At 43.1% G+C, this 19006-nt stretch overlaps 1 protein-coding gene across 3 annotated transcripts in view; it reads right to left on the reverse strand.

Annotated features, from left to right (window-relative positions):
• LOC141258820 (cytochrome P450 2K6-like) overlaps nt 1–19006 on the reverse strand; it is a 66522-nt gene that overhangs the window by 31862 nt on the left and 15654 nt on the right. For 2 of the 3 annotated variants that reach the window (XM_073673977.1, XM_073673979.1), the window contains exons 2-3: nt 7631–7821; nt 1707–1869 (exon numbers count right to left, since the gene is read on the reverse strand). In XM_073673977.1, the coding sequence (XP_073530078.1) occupies nt 1707–1869; nt 7631–7798 (331 nt within the window). In that variant the 5' untranslated portion in view covers nt 7799–7821. The remainder of the gene's footprint in view (nt 1–1706; nt 1870–7630; nt 7822–19006) is intronic. The other variant, XM_073673980.1, reaches the window with a different exon arrangement.

The raw sequence follows: 19006 nt of genomic DNA on the forward strand, positions 1-19006 counted from the left end.
TATTTTTTTTTATTTAAGTGATGACCAAAAATTCAGAAGTTTGTAAAAAAATATACATTTTGCCTTTTGTTGCCATTTTATAGACCTGTAACGTTTTCAGTTTCATGAAAAGAAGCAGTCAGAGAGCTTTTTTTTTGAGGCGTTAGCTTATATTTTTATTGATAACATTTTGGGCTAGATGCAATTTTTTGATCTCTTCTTATTGCATTTTATCACAATGTTGTGGCGACCAAAAAAATCTTATTTTGACGTTTTGAATTTTTTTGTCTTTACACCATTTGCCGATCAGATTAATTTACTTTATATTTTGATAGGTTGGACTTTTACGAATGCAACAATACCAAATATGTGCGTCTTCTATTTATTTTAATGGCTTTCTTTTCAATTGGTCAAAAAGTGGGTGATTTAACTTTTTTTTCATATTTTTTAAAAACTTTTTTTTACTGTATTTAATACTTGAAGCTGCAATTGTTCTGATGCACTGCTATGTATAGAGAAAGACACAATCTCCTATGAATGCCAACCACGGGCTGGCTTTCACAATAGGATCGCAATGACAGGCAGGGGGGTCATCAGCAGACCCCCGACTCTCAGGACAACCCATCGGCACTCCACGATCATGTCACGGGCGCACTGATGGGATTGTGGAATGACACATTCTTCTGTCGACACGTGTTTAATACAGAGTCCAATAACGACATTTAACAGGTTAGCAGCCATGGGCGTAGCTCCAATCTACCTGCGGCTGTTAATGGTATATGATGGTTGATTAAATCAACCATCATCTGTCCAAAAATATGCAGGCATGGCGTGCGAACACGCATGAAAAGTAGTAACATATGACGTACATATACACAATATGTCATGAAGAGATTACAGGGAACCTGACAGGTCCCCCATGCCACCCAAACTGCCAGCATATGTTTGTTCTTATGTTAATACCTTGCCTAACAAGCATTTTGTACTGCATATGTCATTCCTGTATATGGCAAAAAAAAATCAGCTTACAATATGCTAATTAGTTTCAGACTAGTCAAGGGGGAGTTGCTTTGCAGGTCTAGTCATCCTTCTCCCCATTTTATTAAGCCCATGTCAACATGATAACTTGATTTTCAAAAGCCGGTGTCACTGGCTGCTCTCGGCAAGTCTCACACAGGTACATGATTTTTGTCATTTCATGTCTCTGCGCAATGAAGCCAGTTGTATACTCCCAGTGCTGGAAGCACATCATGATGAAGTAACCTGCAATCCATGGAGGAGCCAAAGACTAGTAGCCGGAAGGAGATTACTGAAGTTACGACAGGCTACTTAGTCATGAGGTGCTCCCCCGGACATGCACAGAGAGCATGCAGTAAAGCTTGCCCTTGCTAATAATGTTACCACACCCACAAGGTTATGTGAGTGGGACAATTAGTTCAGGAAAACCAACGCTAACTCAACAAACTTAGGCAGGGTATTAATATAAGAAAGAACACATGAAGGCGGGTGGGAGTGTGGAGGAGCCGTCAGGTTCCCTTTATTTAAACAGGAAGGGGAAAATAGTTTTTTTTTCTACCCATTAATACTATCTTTTCATTGATCTTTTAGGCAGTCACAGGCTCCATAGTCCAATTGTATCTAGAACTTCACATTAGCACATTTATGTGACAGCATAGAACTCTAAATAAATCTACTATACAGCAATTTCCTCAATCACTTTTACTTACCATATCCCTGTGATGTTCTAGAACCAATAGCTGTAACTGGCCTTCCTGCAAATTCCTCCGCATGGTTGATAAGAGCATCTTTCACTGCGTCATAACCACACAGGATAACAAACTTTTGCATTCCCAAGTTAACGCTGAAAACTGAGCCATACGTCTTTGATATCTGCAATCAGAATCCACATGAGAAACCCTAATATAATATAATATAATATAATATAATATAATGTTGATTTATAGGTCCCTCATTCATTTCATACTGTTTTTATGTTCGGAAAATCCCCTATGAAGATCTGAATTGAACCTACAAGTAGGTATTTTTATCATGAAACCACAATCAGTAGCTGGTACTTTTGGTATTTTGTTTTATCAAGATGTCCTTGAATGTAGTCATCAAAAGTTTTGAGACTGACAAACTTTGGTTTTCAGAAATTTGTTACTTTAATTTTTATGTTTTAGTCAGATGTTTCTATGATTACCGAAGTATAATTATAAGCATTTTATGTTTTTTCCACTTTTATTGTCAAATACATCAAGTTTATGTAAAGACTCAATAATTAAAGGGGCTGACACTAATTTTTCATGACTTCTGTCAGTTGCCCTGGCAGCTGGATACCTGTTTTTGTGCCAAATATTGACTGATGACAATCTATTCTGACTTAACCTATGCTTGGAGGTTATCACAATTTCTGTGTCCATCCGCTTTTTAAGATTGACCACAGCATCTCAACTGGTTTGAGATCAGAGTAGTTTACTGGCCATGGACCCAAAATTTCAATATTTTGCTAAAGGAGTCATTTAGCTATCACTTTTGTCCTGTGACATGGTCCTCATCAGGCTGGACTAAGCATTGCTTATCCCCAAATCGCTCCTTGATCGATGGGAGAAGTTGCTCTTGGAGTATGTTTGGATTGCATTCTTTATTCATCACAGCTTTCTTAGGCAAAATTGCAAGTGAGCCCTGTAGTAAAAGTATAAAAGTGAACTTACCGGGGTGGGGGGGGGTCGGTGTCAGTGAACACAGGTCACAGAAGGCAGGTTTGCTGCTTCAGGAGGTCGGTGGCGGTGAAGTAGCGACCCTGCCTCCTGAGACCCTGCTCCACTGACACCGACACCCAGGTAAGCTACCGTTAAAATGAACTATAAGACGCACCACCATTTTACCCCAAAATTTGAAGTGAGTCTTATAGTCTGGTGCTTCATATAATCTGCAAAATATAGTAAATAAAAGATTTAAAAACACTGAGGCAGCAGTGAAAATCAAAATATGTTTCAATTTCAAAACTTTTTTCCACGGCTATAAAATTTGGGCAAAATATTGAAACTTAAGAGGTCGATTCATTAAGGTGCTTATGCCAGAAATCTGGCGTAAACACATTAATAAGTCGGAAGTTGGGCAAAACTATTTTTACATTCAGTATTTACATGCTATTCCTCATCAGCTTTGCCAATATGGTTATAGCATGGATGGGATATGGGCAGGATGCATCATGACCACCCCTGCCTGTCAAATTCACCATAAGATGCACCACTAAAGTGGCGTAACATTCTCCAGAAATGTATGCCAGTTCCAAACTCATACAGATTTTTGGTGGCGGCGCACGTTGGGTAACACATGCTCCTAATTTATTAGGCGGTTGATGTCGCTTAATAAATCAGGTCAATGTACTCCAGGTACATAGTTACATAGTTACATAGTTTAAAAGGCCGAAAAAAGACAAGCGTCCATCCAGTTCAGCCTATTTCTTGTGCACTGCAGCTATTCTGCAGCGTTGATCCAGGGGAACGCAAAAAAAAACAAAACAAAAAAAAACAAAACATGCGGTAAAGGCCAATTGACATCATTGAGGAAAAAATTCACTTCCCGACACCAATCTGGATTAATTAACTATCACTAAGCATAAGATGTAATTTTATTGTTCTCAAGAAAGGCGTCCAGGCCTTCCTTAAAGCGCACCTGTCAGCTGGATTCTGCTTAGTAAACTACATACACTGTCAGGTGGGTGCCATTACACTAATTAATATGATACCTTGCCTGATGAAATCCATCCAGCGATTTTTTTATAATCTTTATTTTCATGTCTGCCATAATGATATGCTCGTGCTCTGGGGTGGGACTTTAGGGAGGGGCTGTAGCTGGTACTCTCATTATGTATGCCTATCTCTGGCCTCTGACAGGTCACGGTCGCTTGCGCAGTAGCATTTCTCAATTGCCGAGAAATGCTACTGCGCACGCGTGGTGCCATATTGTTTCACCCAAATTATTTTTCCTTTAGTAAAATGGCGCCCACGCGTGCGCAGTAGCATCTCGGCAACCAAAAGATGCTACTGAGCATGCGTGGGCACTGGCGGCTATATTGTGGGACATATACTTTCACTTTTGAACAGAAATTACACAGGCAATATTTAAAACAGTAGGCAGGTCACTGAAAGAACAGTGGTCTGTCAGAGGCCAGAGATAGGCATACATACTGAGAGCACCAGCTACAGCCGCTCCTTAAAGTCCTGCCCCAGAGCACGAGCATATCATTATGGCAGACATGAAAATAAATATTACAAAAGAATCACTGGATGTATTTCATCAAGCAAGGTATCATATTAATCAGTATAACGGTGCCCACCTAGCAGTGTATGTAGTTTACTAAGCACAATCCTGCTGACAGGTGCGCTTTAAGACCTACAGTGGGGAAAATAAATATTTGATACACTGCCGATTCTGAAAGTTTTCCCACTTACAAATAATGGAGAGATTTGTAATTTTTATTGTAGGTACACTTCAGCTGTGTGAGACAGAATCTAAAAATAAAAAGCAGAAAATCACATTGTATGATTTTTAACTAATTACATTGCATTTTATTTAATGAAATAAGCATTTAATCACCTACCAACCAACAAGCATTCTGGCTCTCACAAACCTGTTACTTTTTCTTTAAGAAGCCCTCGTACTCTGCACTCATTACCGGTATTAATTGCACCTGTTTGAACTTGTTACCTGCATAAAACACACCGGTCCACACACTCAGTCAATTACTCTCCAACCTCTCCACCATGGCCACGACTAAAGAGCTGTCTAAGGACACCAGGGACAAAATTGTAGACCTGCGCCAGGCTGGGATGGGCTACCGGACAATAGGCAAGCAGCTTGGTGAAAAGGCAACAACTGTTGGTACAATTATTAGAAAATATAAGAAACACAAGATGACTGTCAATCTTTCTCGGTCATGGGCTTGTGACAAAGTCACTGTCAGAATACAGAAAGGGAGATATGTTTCACTGAGGCTATTAGCCCCAGTGATGTGAAACATGGAAGTTTTCTCCTGGATAGTAGGTGCAGAGAGGGTTAATCAGCCATGTTTAAAAGGGTGTGTTTTATGAGAACAACATAGTGTGTGCCGGAGGTTGTTCTCCATATCTCCACCTCAGGGTGTGGTCTGAGCTATAAATAGCAAGCCTTTTTGACTCAGTGTGGTTCAATATCTGGAGAGTCTTGCTCCAAAGTGGAGCTTGCATGTGTTGGGCTATTTCTGAACCGTGTTTGGCTAACCCTGAGTGGCTGGTCCCCGGTCGATGTACGGACTGTGCTGTATCCATTTTTTTTGTTTGTTTTGCCATTATGCTGAATGGGCTGTGTTTACTTTATGGACTCGAGGGTGGCTTGTGACATGTTTTAATAAACCAACCCGAATTTTAAAGAAACAGTGTTCCGTGTCTACCTCTGCATACAGTCGAGCAAGCCGCTTTACCACAGGCACCATGCAAGATCTTGCCTCGAGGGGTAAGGATGATTCTGAGAATGGTCAGGAATCAGCCCAGAACTATACGGGAGGACCTGGTAAATTATCTAAAGAGAGCTGGGACCACACCCTCAAACATTACCGTTAGTTGCATACTACACCGTCAAGGATTAAAATCTTGCAGGGCATGCAAGGTCCCTCTGCTGATGCCAGCACATGTCCAGGCCTGTTTGAAGTTCACAAATGACCATCTGGATGATCCAGAGGAGGCATGTGAGAAGGTCATGTGATCAGATGAGACCAAAATAGGATTTTTTTGTGTCAACTCCATTTGCCGTGTTTGGAGGAAGGAGAACGATGAGTACAACCCCAATAACACCGTCCCAACTGTGAAGCATGGTGGAGCAAGCATCATACTTTGGGGTTGCTTTTCTGCAAAATGGACAGGATAGCTGCTCCATATTGAAGGGAGGATGGATGGGGTCATGTGTAGCAAAATTTTGGCCAACAACCTCCTTACCTCAGTAAGAGCATTGAAGATGGGTCGTGGCTAGGTATTCCATCATGACAATGACCCGAAACACACAGGCAGGACAACTAAGGAGTGGCTCCATAAGAAGCATTTCAAGATACTGGAGTGGCCTAGCCAGTCTCCAGACCTAAACCTAATAGGATATCTTTGGAGTGAGCTGAATCTCAATGTTGCCCAGTGACAGCCCTGAAACCTGAAAGATCGGGATAAGATCTGTATGGAAGAATGGGCCAAAATCCCTGCTGCAGTATGTGCAAAGTTGGTCAAGAACTACTGGAAACATCTGACCTCTGTAAAAGAAAACAAAGGTTTCTGTACCAAATATTAAGTTCTGTTTTTCTATTGTATCAAATGCTTATTTCATGAAAAAAAAGCTAACCAACCATGTAAAAATCATACAATGTAATTTTCTGGGTTATTTTTAAGATTCTGTCTCTCACAGTTGAAGTGTACCTACAATAAAATTTACTGACCTCTCCATTCTTTGTAGGTGGGAAAACTTCCAAAATCTGCAGTGTATCAAATACCGTATTTTGCGGATTATTAGACGTACCGGTTTATAATATATACCCCAAGTTTTGGGGAGGAGAATAGGAAAAAAATGTTTTTTTTTTATAAACTGATGCTTGTTATAATCATTTTACCTTGGGGGGCCAAGGCATTGGTGGAGCGGGGTCCCAGGTGGCAGGGCCAAGGCAGAACATGGTGTTCGGAGGCAGGAGTCAAGGGATCACTGCTGCTGGAAGCTTCTGCCTTCTGATAGAGGCAGGAGACAGAAGATGGCTGTATGCCCCATGCTGCAGGCCCCATGCTTGTAGTAGGTGTTCGGTAGTGCGAGGCCTCCGCCGACATTTTGTAAAAGCCGGAGCCCTGCACCTTCCATACTTTCCTATGCAGTGGTCACCAGGAAAATGGCCGCTGGAGGCGGTTCATGCTCAGACTGAGATCTTGGCTCCTGAGTTCTCAATTGCGCAAGCGCCTTCTCTGGCAGCCATTTTCCGCCGCTTTAGAAAGTATGGCAGCAGCGACCTTAGGACCCCGCTCCACCAATGCATTCAGATTATACAGTTCGGATTATAAGACGCACCCCCATTTTTCCCCCAAACTAAAGGAATTGTCTTCTAAGTGGTTTAATTGCTGCACACCCTGTACATTAATATCATTTACAGAATCAAGGTTTTGGAGTCACTCGGCAGAAGAATGAAGGCGACTTTGCCCAAATCACACTTTATATGTTTCGATAAACATCACATAGGACAGGGTACAACATCTCAAGCATACCAAAAATCCGAGCATTTGTAAAGGGACACACTTGCCCCCTTTCTATACATTGTATTGGTCATTACATATACACTGACTGAATATAGTTCTATGTATTCTGTATACATCTGCAATGTTCTCTGCTGCCAAACAATAGCACTGCAGACCACCAGACTATAAATAAGGACTAAAGAAGGAAGTAAAGCAATGTATGGCTAGGAGACTATCTAGTGTGTTTTGGGAATTCTGCATTCCTGAAGCAGCAGACTGTAAAATAAAGGAAGCCAGCTTAAAAAAATCCAAGTTAGAGACTGTCAAATGTATCTTACATCAGAAGAAAATAACAGAGACAGACAGGCAACAAGACTGTGCTATACAAGCTATGTTTGTGCATTGTTTACCTCCATGAATGACTTCTGAGGTTTCCTTGTGTTGATCAATTTCATGTTTCCAATAAGCGGTAATGATTTAGGTCCAGGAGGAAAGTTGGCATACTTTTTATGATTCTTAAACATTTTGGCCAAAAACAGGATGACAGCAAGTGATATAAGGATTGAGATGAGCTCCATTGTCAAAGTCTTCTATGTCAAACCTAAAATGTGAGACAAATATGAGCAAAGAAACCAACAATCACAAGTAATGACTATTGATCATCCTAAGAATGTGTCCCTCTAGAAGAAAAAGACAGCTCAAGAAGAAAGATAAAGTAGAGTCAATGAGCCTCATTTATCAGTGTGGTCTAAATGAAAAACTTGGAGATTTTATCACCATTTGATGGCATAGAAAACAACTCGGAACTGTTGAAAGCTGAATTGAAAGTGGCTGTGGTTTGCAATCCAATTACGATTTAGACCAGAGTTATGAGCTAAGACTTTTAAAATGTTGCCAAATTGATACACACCTGTGTGGTCTGCGCTCTGCTCTCTTCACCCCTCTCCACCAAACTGTCTTGTGTTCCACGTCGGCTTTACAAGTAGCCAGGCGTGCTCCCATGTGATCATCTATGTAGGCTCAGGTAAGGTCTACTAAAACCCACACCTGTGTCTTGGTAGTAAAGCTTTTAGTTTGTCTATGCTGTTTTTCTGTGGTTTCCTGTACCTCTGCTGCCTGTTTACAGTCTCCAGGATGTCTCCTGTCTGCCTGCAGCTTCCAATTCTTCTGCTACCTGTTTCCTGCATGATTCATCTGCCTGCTGCACTGACGCCCATTGCCCATGTGCCAATTGGACCTTGGGCTTCGAGCATCCACCTCACTTAGTGAGCTTAGCATAAATCTATTGTGTATTGGAATTTCCAAACTCTTCCCTATCTGTAGAGATCAGGACAAAGAAGGGATCTGGCAGTGGCTAAGTAAAGTATGTTAATAGTGAGGTTGGGAGAAATATCTTTTTTGTTGTCCATTAGCTCACAAAGCAGTTTTCGAAAGTGTATAAGCAGATAAACTTTATAAAGTTTCATGTATACCCTTGCAAAAAAATGGTTTTTAATTTAAAGGGTTTTCCGGACTTAAGATATTGATGACCTATCCCTATTAATATAGCTACACCAAGCAATCATTTGTTTTTAATTTTAATGATGGCCATAATTAAACAGTGAATGGACCCAGAATATCACAGCTCTGTACAAGTACAATGAGCAGTCGCCATTCGGCAGCTCAGCTCCTATTGAAATAAATGGGGGTGAGCTACAGTAACTGGGAACAGGTATTACAGAGTGAACATAGCTGTGCTGTTAGGCTTTGCACAATGTTTACCTCTTGTTGCCATTACAGCTGAAAGCAGCTGGTGGGCAGCAGACTGGAAGTTGTACCCCTCTGATCTGACATTGATGATCGAGGATTGCTATCCTGGCCCTCATCCATATTTTAGTGATGTGTTTAAGATTTTAACCATGTCTGAGCAAAGAGATAATGTCCCTTTAAATATAGTTAAGAAACTTTCCATATGCAAATACAGGAAAAATATATTTCTTTGTACCGTATTAGCCATTAGATAGAAAAATATTTAGATTTGAGAGTCCTCAATGGTTGATACCTTTTAATGGCTAACTAAAAAGATGGTAACAAATTGCAAGCTTTCAAGACTGCTAGGGTCTCTTCATCAGGCATACTATAACACAAAATCTGAAGAGTCACATATTTATGCACAACAAGATGCAGAAATAATGCAATAGATGAGACAAATGACGTAAAGCAGAACTATTGCAATGGGAGAAGGATAATTGCAGTTGTGGCCGTAAAGATTGGACCAGTTCATAGATAAGGAATGTGAATGTTTTATTGTCCTGTGATTGAGGTCTGGTCCATGGCTGTGATTCCCCCCACATGGTTTGAGGAGCACATTCCTTAGTTGATATAGAAAGACATAAATATTTGAGCAACCTGTAATGCAAATGGGCCACCCTACCCCCTAGAGCCTCCCTACATTACTTGGCCCATGGGCAGATGAACATCTAATATTTGTCCGCCTCTGCCGAAAACGCTAAATATATGTGTTTTAAGATGATGTTTAATCGTCTCTCCCTAAAGTCAGCAAACTAGTTCCAGTACTGCTGTCAATCAATGCTACTGTGCAGTGTTAGTACGCCTACAGCAGTGTGCTGCGTGGAGGAGACCAGGGACGACATTGTTTTGAAACACATACGTATATTATTTAGGGATAATACTGGCATCATTATAGAAGCTAATAGGAGGCTGATAAAGTGCTGCTTTTAATGTTAAATCATGATGTCAGGTTCCATTTAATTGATGAAAAAAATGGGAAATTTGTAAAATATTTTTTTTTCTGCTAATGTAGCTGTGTACGAGCTTGTTTTTGCGTGACAAAATGACTTTTTATTGATACTTTTATTGATTGAACAAGATGGTTTGATTGCTTTTTATTGCATTTTATTTGTGATCTGTTGTGTGACCCCCAAAATTTTGGGGTTTTGTTTATTTTCTCTTTACAGCATTTTCTGGCGACATTTTTTTCTTTTTTTAACAGATTAGTATTACCAAATTATACACACTACCGTTCAAAAGTTTGAGGTCATTTTGAAATTTCATTATTTTTGAAAGAAAAGCACATTTTTTTTCAATGAAGCTAACATTAAATGAATCAGAAATGCACGCTATTCATTGTTAATGTGGAAAATGACTATTCTAGCTCCAAACGTCTTGTTTTTTTGCAATATCTACATAGGTGTATAGAGGCCCATTTCTAACAACCACCACTCCAGTGTTTTAATGGTACTTTGTGTTTGCTAGCTGTGTAAGAAGGCTAATGGATGTTTAGAAAACTCTAGAAAACCCTTGCACAAGTATGTTAGCCCAGCTGAAAACTGTTTGGCTGATTTGAGAAGCTATAAAATTGACCTTCCTTTGAGCTAGTTGAGAATCTGGGGCTTTACATTTGTTTGTTCTTCTGAAACTCTCAAAATGGCCAGAAAAAGAGAACTTTCATGTGAAACTTGACAGTCTATTCTTGTTCTTAGAAATGAAGGCTATTCCATGCGAGAGATTGCAAAGAAACTGAAGATTTCCTATAATGGTGTGTACTACTTCCTTCAGAAGAGAGAACAAACAGGCTCTAACCAGAGTAGAAAGAGAAGTGGGAGGCCCCGCGGCACAACTGAGCAACAAGACAAGTACATTAGAGTCTCTAGTTTGAGAAATAGATGCCTCACAGCTCCTCAACTGGCAGCTTCATTAAAAAGTACACACAAAACAGCAGTGTCAACGACCACAGTGAAGAGGCGTATACGGGATGCTGGCCTTCAGGGCAAAGTGGCAAACAAAAAAACATATCTGAGACTGGCTAATAAAAGGAAAAGATTAATATGGGCAAAAGAACACAGACATTGGACAGAGGAAAATTGGAAAAAAAGTTTTATGGACAGACAAATCAAAGTTTGAGGTGTTTGGATCACACAGAAGAACATTTGTGAGACGCAGAGCAACTGAAAAGATGCTAGAAGAGTGCCTGACACCATCTGTCAAGCATGGTGGAGGTAATGTGATGGTCTGGGGTTGCTTTGGTGCTGGTAAAGTGGGAGATTTGTACAAGGTAAATGGGATTTTGAATAAGGAAGGCTATCTCTCCATTTTGCAATGCCATACCCTGTGGACAGCGCTTGATTGGAGCCAATTTCATCCTACAACAGGACAATGACCCAAAGCACACCTCCAAATTATGCATGAACTATTTAGGGAAGAAGCAGGCAGCTGGTATTCTATCTGTAATGGAGTGGCCAGCGCAGTCACCAGATCTCAACCCCATTGAGCTGTTGTGGAAGCAGCTTGACCGTTTGGTATTCAAAAAGTGCCCAACAAGCCAATACAACTTGGTGGAGGGGCTTCAGGAAGCATGGGGTGAAATTTCTCAAGATTACCTCAGCAAATTAACAGCTAGAATGTCAAAGATCTGCAATGCTGTAATTGCTGCAAAGGGAGCATTCTTTGACGAAAGCAAAGTTCGAAGGAGAAAATTATTCTTTCAAATAAAAATAATTATTTCTAACCTTGTCAATGTCTGGACTATATTTTCGATTCATTTTGCAACTCATTTGATAAATAAAAGTATGAGTTTTCATGGAAAACAAAAAATTGTCTGGGTGACCCCAAACTTTTGAACGGTAATGTACAGTACAGACCAAAAGTTTGGACACACCTTCTCATTTAAAGATTTTTCTGTACATTCACGACTATGAAAATTGTACATTCACACTGAAGGCATCAAAACTATGAATTAAGACATGTGGAATTATATACTTAACAAAAAAGTGTGAAACAACTGAAAATATGTCTTATATTCTAGGTTCTTCAAAGTAGCCACCTTTTGCTTTGATGACTGCTTTGAACACTCTTGGCATTCTCTTGATGAGCTTCAAGAGGTAGTCACCGGAAAAGGTTTTCACTTCACAGGTGTGCCCTGTCAGGTTTAATAAGTGGGATTTCTTGCCTTATAAATGGGGTTGGGACCCAGGTCACTGCCTAAAAGTGTGCCCATCAGAAGTGATCCTTTCCGCATCAGAAGATGCAGACTTGTAACTATCCCAGTACAAGTCCTTGTCCTAGAGCAGTGATCAATTGTACCTCCCCCATTCCATGCAATGCAAGCGCAAGTATGCAGCCTGCCAACCACCCCCAAGCTACAATACCATACTGCTATCTTGCTTGCACTTGAAATGGGGCCTTTTAGTTTGGAGGAGGCCAAAGCTGGCCACTACTTCATAGCTGCTTCGGCAGCGAGGTATCCATACTCAATCTCCAGCCGCCCGGCAGACGGGTGTCTACGCTCGGTCCTCAGCCACCAGGGGGCGGCCAGGTGTGCATACTCGGTCCCCAGTCACCTGGGGGCGGCCGGGTGACCATAAACGGTCCCCATCCGCCCCTATTTCTCGTTGAAACTTCCCCCACACTTTTCTTAGCCTGGCCTGCTTTAGGGCAGCATTGGACGAGTCCACCAGAGAACCAGACTCCTCCGGTGGGCCCTGGCTTCTCCATCAGGGGAGTTGAGAGTGCCAAGGTGAGGAGCATGATGATGATGATAGAAGTTAGCATCTGCATTGTTTTCTTGGAATGCAAGCGTAAGTGTGCAACCTGCCACCCACCCACCCCCAGGCTGCAATACCATACTGCTAGCTTGCACTTGTAATGGGGCCTTTTAGTTTGGAGGAGGCCAAAGTTGGCCACTACCTTATGGCTGCTTTGGCAGTGAGGTATCCATACTCAGTCCCCAGCCACCCGGCAGCCGGGTGTCCACGCTCGGTCCCCAGCCGCCAGGGGGCAGCTGGGTGTTCATACTCGGTTCCCAGCCACCCCTATTTCTCCTTGAAAATTCCCCCACACTTTTCTTAGCCTGGCCTACTTTAAGGTAGCATTGGACGAGCCCACCAGAGAACCAGACTCCTCCGGTGGGCCCTGGCTTATCCATCAGGGGAGTTGAGAGTGCCAAGGTGAGGAGCATGATGATGATGATAGAAGTTAGCATCTGCTTTTTTTTGGGGAATGCAAGCATAAGTGTGCAACCTCCCACCCACCCATCCCCAGGCTGAAATTCCATACTGCTAGCTTGCACTTGAAATGAGGCCTTATAGTTTGGAGGAGGCCGAATCTGGCCACTACCTTATGGCTGCTTCGGCAGCGAGGTATCCATACTCAGTCCCCAGCCGCCCGGCAGCCGGGTGTCCACGCTTGGTCCCCAGCCGCCAGGGGGAGTCTGGGTGTCCATACTCGGTCCCCAGCTGCCCCGCGGCCGGTTGTCCAGACACGGTCCCCAGCTGCTTGGGGGCAGCGGGGTGTCCATAAACGGTCCCCAGCCACCCCTATTTCTCCTTGAAACTTCCCCCACACTTTTCTCAGCCTGGCCTGCTTTAGGGCAGCATTGGACGAGCCCAACAGCGAACCAGACTCCTCCGGTGGGCACTGGCTTCTCCATCAGGGGAGTTGAGAGTGCCAGGGTGAGGAGCATGATGATAATGATAGAAGTTAGCGTCTGCTTTGCTTTCTTGGAATGCAAGCACATGTATGTAGTAGCGGCTAAGCCTGAGGTGGTCAGCATTTTGGGGCATATCCTGGCTCCTCCGAGGTGTGCTGGATGTTTTCCTGCTACTATACCAGTTCTATGACTCCCGTTAAAACAAAGCTTTAGGTGATGAATGATGGATGAGGTGGTGGCAAAGGAGAAAGAGCAGGAGGAACAGTGACCATTCACATCAATATCAGGCCAGTCAACCACACATGTCTTGAAGGATATGTTTCTGTACTTAAAGGAGTGGTTCAGCTACACAGTTATAGGGAATGCAGTGACTGCAATGCCTAACAAAAATTTCGAGGCACTCCAATGCCCCTTGGAAGTGACCTGGAGGTTTTTTCCATTTATAGCAACTGGGTCTCCTGTGCTCTGTTGGCCTAAGCAGTGAATGGAAGGCTTTCCAAAAACTATGAGGAACTGCAATGCCCCTTGAAACAGACATGGATTACAGCATACTAAAAACCTTCTACCCATTATTCGGGAGTGGGTCTCCCTTAGTGTTCGCCTATGCATTGAAAAGCAAAAGCTGACTAAAAGTAGAAGGAAATGCAATGCCCATTGGAAGAATGGTGGAGGTCGCAGTGGAAAAAAAAGACAATATCAATGCCCCTTGGAAAAGTGGTGGAGGTCGCAGTAGCTTTACAAGACGGTTTTAATTCCCCTTGGAAGAGATGTGGAGGTCGCAGTGGAATAAAATGACAAAATTGATGCCCTTGGGAAAAGTGGTGGAGGTCGCAGTAACTTAACAAGACGGTTTTAATGCCCCTTGGAAGAGACGTGGAGGTTTCAGCAGCTTAACAAGACGGTTTTAATGCCCCTTGGAAGAGACGTAGAGGTTGCAGTAGCTTAAAAAGACGGTTTTAATGCCCCTTGGAAGAGACGTGGAGGTCACAGTGGAATAAAAAGACAATATCAATGTCCCTTGAAAAAGTGGTGGAAATCGCAGTATCTTAACAAGATGGTTTTAATGCCCCTTGGAAGAGACGTGGAGGTTGCAGTAGCTTAACAAGACGGTTTTAATGCCCCTTGGAAGAGACATGGAGGTTGCAGTAGCTTAATAAGACCTGTTTTAATGCCCCTTGGAAGAGACGTGGAGGTTGCAGTAGCTTAACAAGACGGTTTTAATGCCCGTTGGAAGAGACGTAGAGGTCGCAGTGGAATAAAAAGACAATATCAATGCCCCTGGGAATAGTGGTGGAGGTCGTAGTAGCTTAACAAGACGTTCTTAATGCCCCTTGGAAGAGACATGGAGGTTGCAGTAGCTTAACAAGATGGTTTTAATGCCCTTTGGAAGAGACACGGAGGTTGCAGTGGAAAAAAAAGACATATCAATGCCCCTGGGAAAAGTGGTGGAGGTCGTAGTAGCTTAACAAGACGGTTTTAATGCCCCTGGGAAGTATGGTGGAGGTCACAGTGGAATAAAAAGACAAAATTGAGGCCCCTGGGAAAAGTGGTGGACGTCGCACTAACTTAACAAGATGGTTTTAATGCCCCTTGGAAGAGACGTGAAGGTTTCAGCAGCTTAACAAGACCGTTTTAATGCCCCTTGGAAGAGACGTGGAGGTTGCAGTAGCTTAAAAAGATGGTTTTAATGCTCATTGGAAGAGACGTGGAGGTCGCAGTGGAATAAAAAGACAATATCAATGCCCCTTGGAAAAGTGGTGGAAATCGCAGTATCTTAACAAGACGGTTTTAATGCCTCTTGGAAGAGACGTGGAGGTTGCAGTAGCTTCACAAAATGGTTTTAATGCCCCTTGGAAGAGACGTGAAAGTCGCAGTGGAATAAAAAGACCATATCAATGCCGCTGGGAAAAGTGGTGGAGGTCGTAGTAGCTTAACAAGATGGTCTTAATGCCCCTTGGAAGAGACGTGGAGGATGCAGTAGCTTAACAAGACGGTTTTATTGCCCTTTGGAAGAGACGTGGAGGTCGCAGTGGAATAAAAAGACATTATCAATGCCGCTGGGAAAAGTGGTGGAGGTTGCAATAGCTTAACAAAATGGTTTTAATGCCCCTTGGAAGAGACGTGGAGGTTGCAGTAGCTTAACAAGACGGTTTTAATGCCCATTGGAAGAGACGTGGAGGTCACAGTGGAATAAAAAGACATTATCAATGCCCCTGGGAAAAGTGGTGGAGGTTGCAGAAGCTTAACAAGACGGTTTTAATGCCCCTTGGAAGAGACGTGAAAGTTGCAGTAGCTTAACAAGACGGTTTTAATGCCCCTTCGAAGAGACGTGGAGGATGCAGTAGCTTAACAAGATGGTTTTACTGCCCAGTGGAAGAGATGTGGAGGTTGCAGTAGCTTAACAAGACGGTTTTAATGCCCCTTGGAAGAGACGTGGAGGTTGCAGTAGCTTAACAAGACAGTTTTAATGCTCTTTCGAAGAGACGTGGAGGTTGCAGTAGCTTAACAAGATGATTTAAATGTCACTTGGAAGAGCCACGCAGTACAGCATCTTAAAAACATTATTCCCATTATTGGGGAGTGGGTCTCCAATAGTCTTTGCCTAGGCCTTCCAAGCAAAACCTGCCAAAAATTAGGACAGAGGAACTTGCAATGCTGGCAAACAAGAGCCATGCAGTACAGCATCTTAAAAACATTATTCCCATTATTGGGGAGTGGGTCTCCCATAGTCTTTGCCTATGCCTTCCAAGCAAAAGCTGCCAAAATTTAGGACAGAGGAACTTGCAATGCTGGTAACATGGACCAAGGTCACTCTGGTGGTATAGTGGTGGTGGAGGCTGAGGATAAGGAGAAGAGAAAAATACAGTCAAAATGAAGAAGCGTATACCCCTGTGTTGGTGTGAAGCGGTGCATGGGAATACACCTGAAATAACACAGTGGATTTGACTTTATGTTTCTCTGCTGTCATTTGGTGGTGATGAGAAGTCTGGCCCAATCCAGCCCTTGTTCAATTTGATAAGGGTCAGCTTGTCAGCATTGTCAGTTGACAGGCGAGTGCGCTTATCTGTTATAATTCCCCCAGCGGCACTAAAAACACGCTCCGATAACACGCTAGCGGCAGGGCAGGCCTGGACCTCCAAGGCGTGCAGAGCAAATTCATTCCAAGTATCCAGCTTGGATACCCAAAAATTAAAAGGCACAGAGGAATCACGGAGGATGCTGGCACGGTCGGCAAGGTACTTCCTCACCATCTTTTGAAACTTTCCACTCCTTGTGAGAGTACCCCGCACCTCACGGCCTGTAAACTGGGTGGGTCTCAGAAAACTGTCCCAGAACATTGACAGTGTTCCCCTGCCTCTGCTGGATTGGAGGCAACAAACTGTGTCCTCTGCCGCTCGCGTGTTCAGATTGGAATTTTTTTAACAGTTCTGCAGCAAGGGCCTTCTGCTACTGCCCCATTTTTATATACCTCTCCACCTCAGGAATAAGAGAGTGAAAGTTCTCCTTGTAGCAGGGGACTAAAATGGTCACCAACCAGTAATGACTGCCACCCAACATTTTGACAACGCGAGAGTCACTGGTAAGGCAGCATAGCATAAAGTCAGCCATGCGTGCCAGACTGGAAATGGGCAAGACTTCCATGTCCTCACCAAGGTGACGACTGACCATGCTCTCCTCCTCCTCCTCCTCCCTCCTGTCCTCAGGCCACCCACGCTGAACCGACGGTATGACAGTTGAACAGGTACTACCGTCTACAGCGCATGATGCCAGCTCCTGGTCTTCCTCCTCCTCCTCCTCTCCCTCTTTGTCCCCCAAAGCATGTTGGGATGAGATGAGGCTCGGCTGTGTGTAATTGCCTGCTACGGCTTCTTGATCCATCTAATCATATTCTGGCTGCAATGTCTCCTCTTTAATTCTCTGCAGAGAGCGTTGCAAAATCCTCCTGATTTTCAGAGACGAAACACCTGAGGTAGGTCTCCAAATTCTGATTGACACAGTCTGTCAATTCGACTGAGGGTGGAAGGCAGAGGAAAAGGACAGCTACACCCCCAATCAAGAACAGAAAGCCTTCCAGAACTTGGAAACAAACTGAGCCCCAAAATCTGACACCACATCGGAGGGAGCCCCATGAAGCTTCACGATCTCATTTATGAACACCTGAACAAGTGTCTTGGCGTTTGGAAGTGCAGGCAATGCGACGAAGTGAACCATTTTACTGAACCTATCTACTACCACCAAACCCCCATTTTGCCTGCAGAAATGGTTAGGTCAGTAATAAAATCCATGGACAAGTGTGTAGCGGAAGAAGAGAACCAGATGGACGGGTATACAAAACCTTAGTATGCGCGCAAATGCTACGAGCAGCTATGTGTTCAATCACATTCCGATGCAACCCCGGCCACCAAAAATGATGAGAGAGGAGATCCGCGGTTGCCTTACCACCTGGGTGCCCAGCAAACACAGAGTTATGTTACTTAATTACTTTCTAGCGCATATTTGATGGTACAAATAACCTTCCTGAAAGGCAGGAAGTAGGGGCGTCCCCCTGAGACTCCATCACCTCACCCTCTGGTTCAGGATGCAATGTCGAAATGACTACCCCTTTTTGGTAATATCAGGGTAGGGATCTGATGGTCACTACCACCAGGGAAGCTCCAGAACAAAGCATCAGCCTTGACATTTTTGAATCCTGGACGAAAAGTGACACCAAAATTGAACCTAGTAAACAACAGGGACCATCTGGTTTGCCTAGGGTTGAGACGTTTAGCTGACTGGAGATATGACAGGTTCTTATGGTCAGTAATAACAGTAATAGGATGGACAGCCCCTCCAACCAATGTCGCTATTCCTTGAACACCAATTTGATTGCCAAAAGTTCCCTATTTCCCACGTCATAATTTCTCTCAGCTGAAGACAATTTTTTTAGAAAAGAAGGCACATGGACGCCATTTACCAGAGGATGAACCCTGAGACAACACAGCCCCAACCCCCAATATCTGACACATCAACATCCACAATAAAGGGTTGGGAAACATCAGGTTGAATGAGTATAGGTGCAGTGGCAAAATGATTCTTTAAGGAAGAAAAAGCCTGGAGGGATGCAGCCGACTATTTGGAAAAATAAAACCCCTTCTTAGTCATGTAAGTAAGGGGTTTCACAATAACAGAGTAATTTTGGATGAATTTCTGGTAAAAAATTAGTAAAGCCCAGAAAACGTTGTAGTACCTTCAGGTTTTCTGGATGTTCCCAATCAAGGACTGTACGGATATTCCCCAGATCTATCCGAAAACCCGAAGATGACAAAAAGTACCCCAAAAACTGCACCTCCTGAACACATTTTTTCAGTTTAGCGTAAAG

This window comes from Phyllobates terribilis, unplaced genomic scaffold (assembly GCF_046119375.1).
Source record: "Phyllobates terribilis strain yellow unplaced genomic scaffold, ASM4611937v1 Scaffold_3__8_contigs__length_932513732, whole genome shotgun sequence".
NCBI lineage: Eukaryota > Metazoa > Chordata > Amphibia > Anura > Dendrobatidae > Phyllobates > Phyllobates terribilis.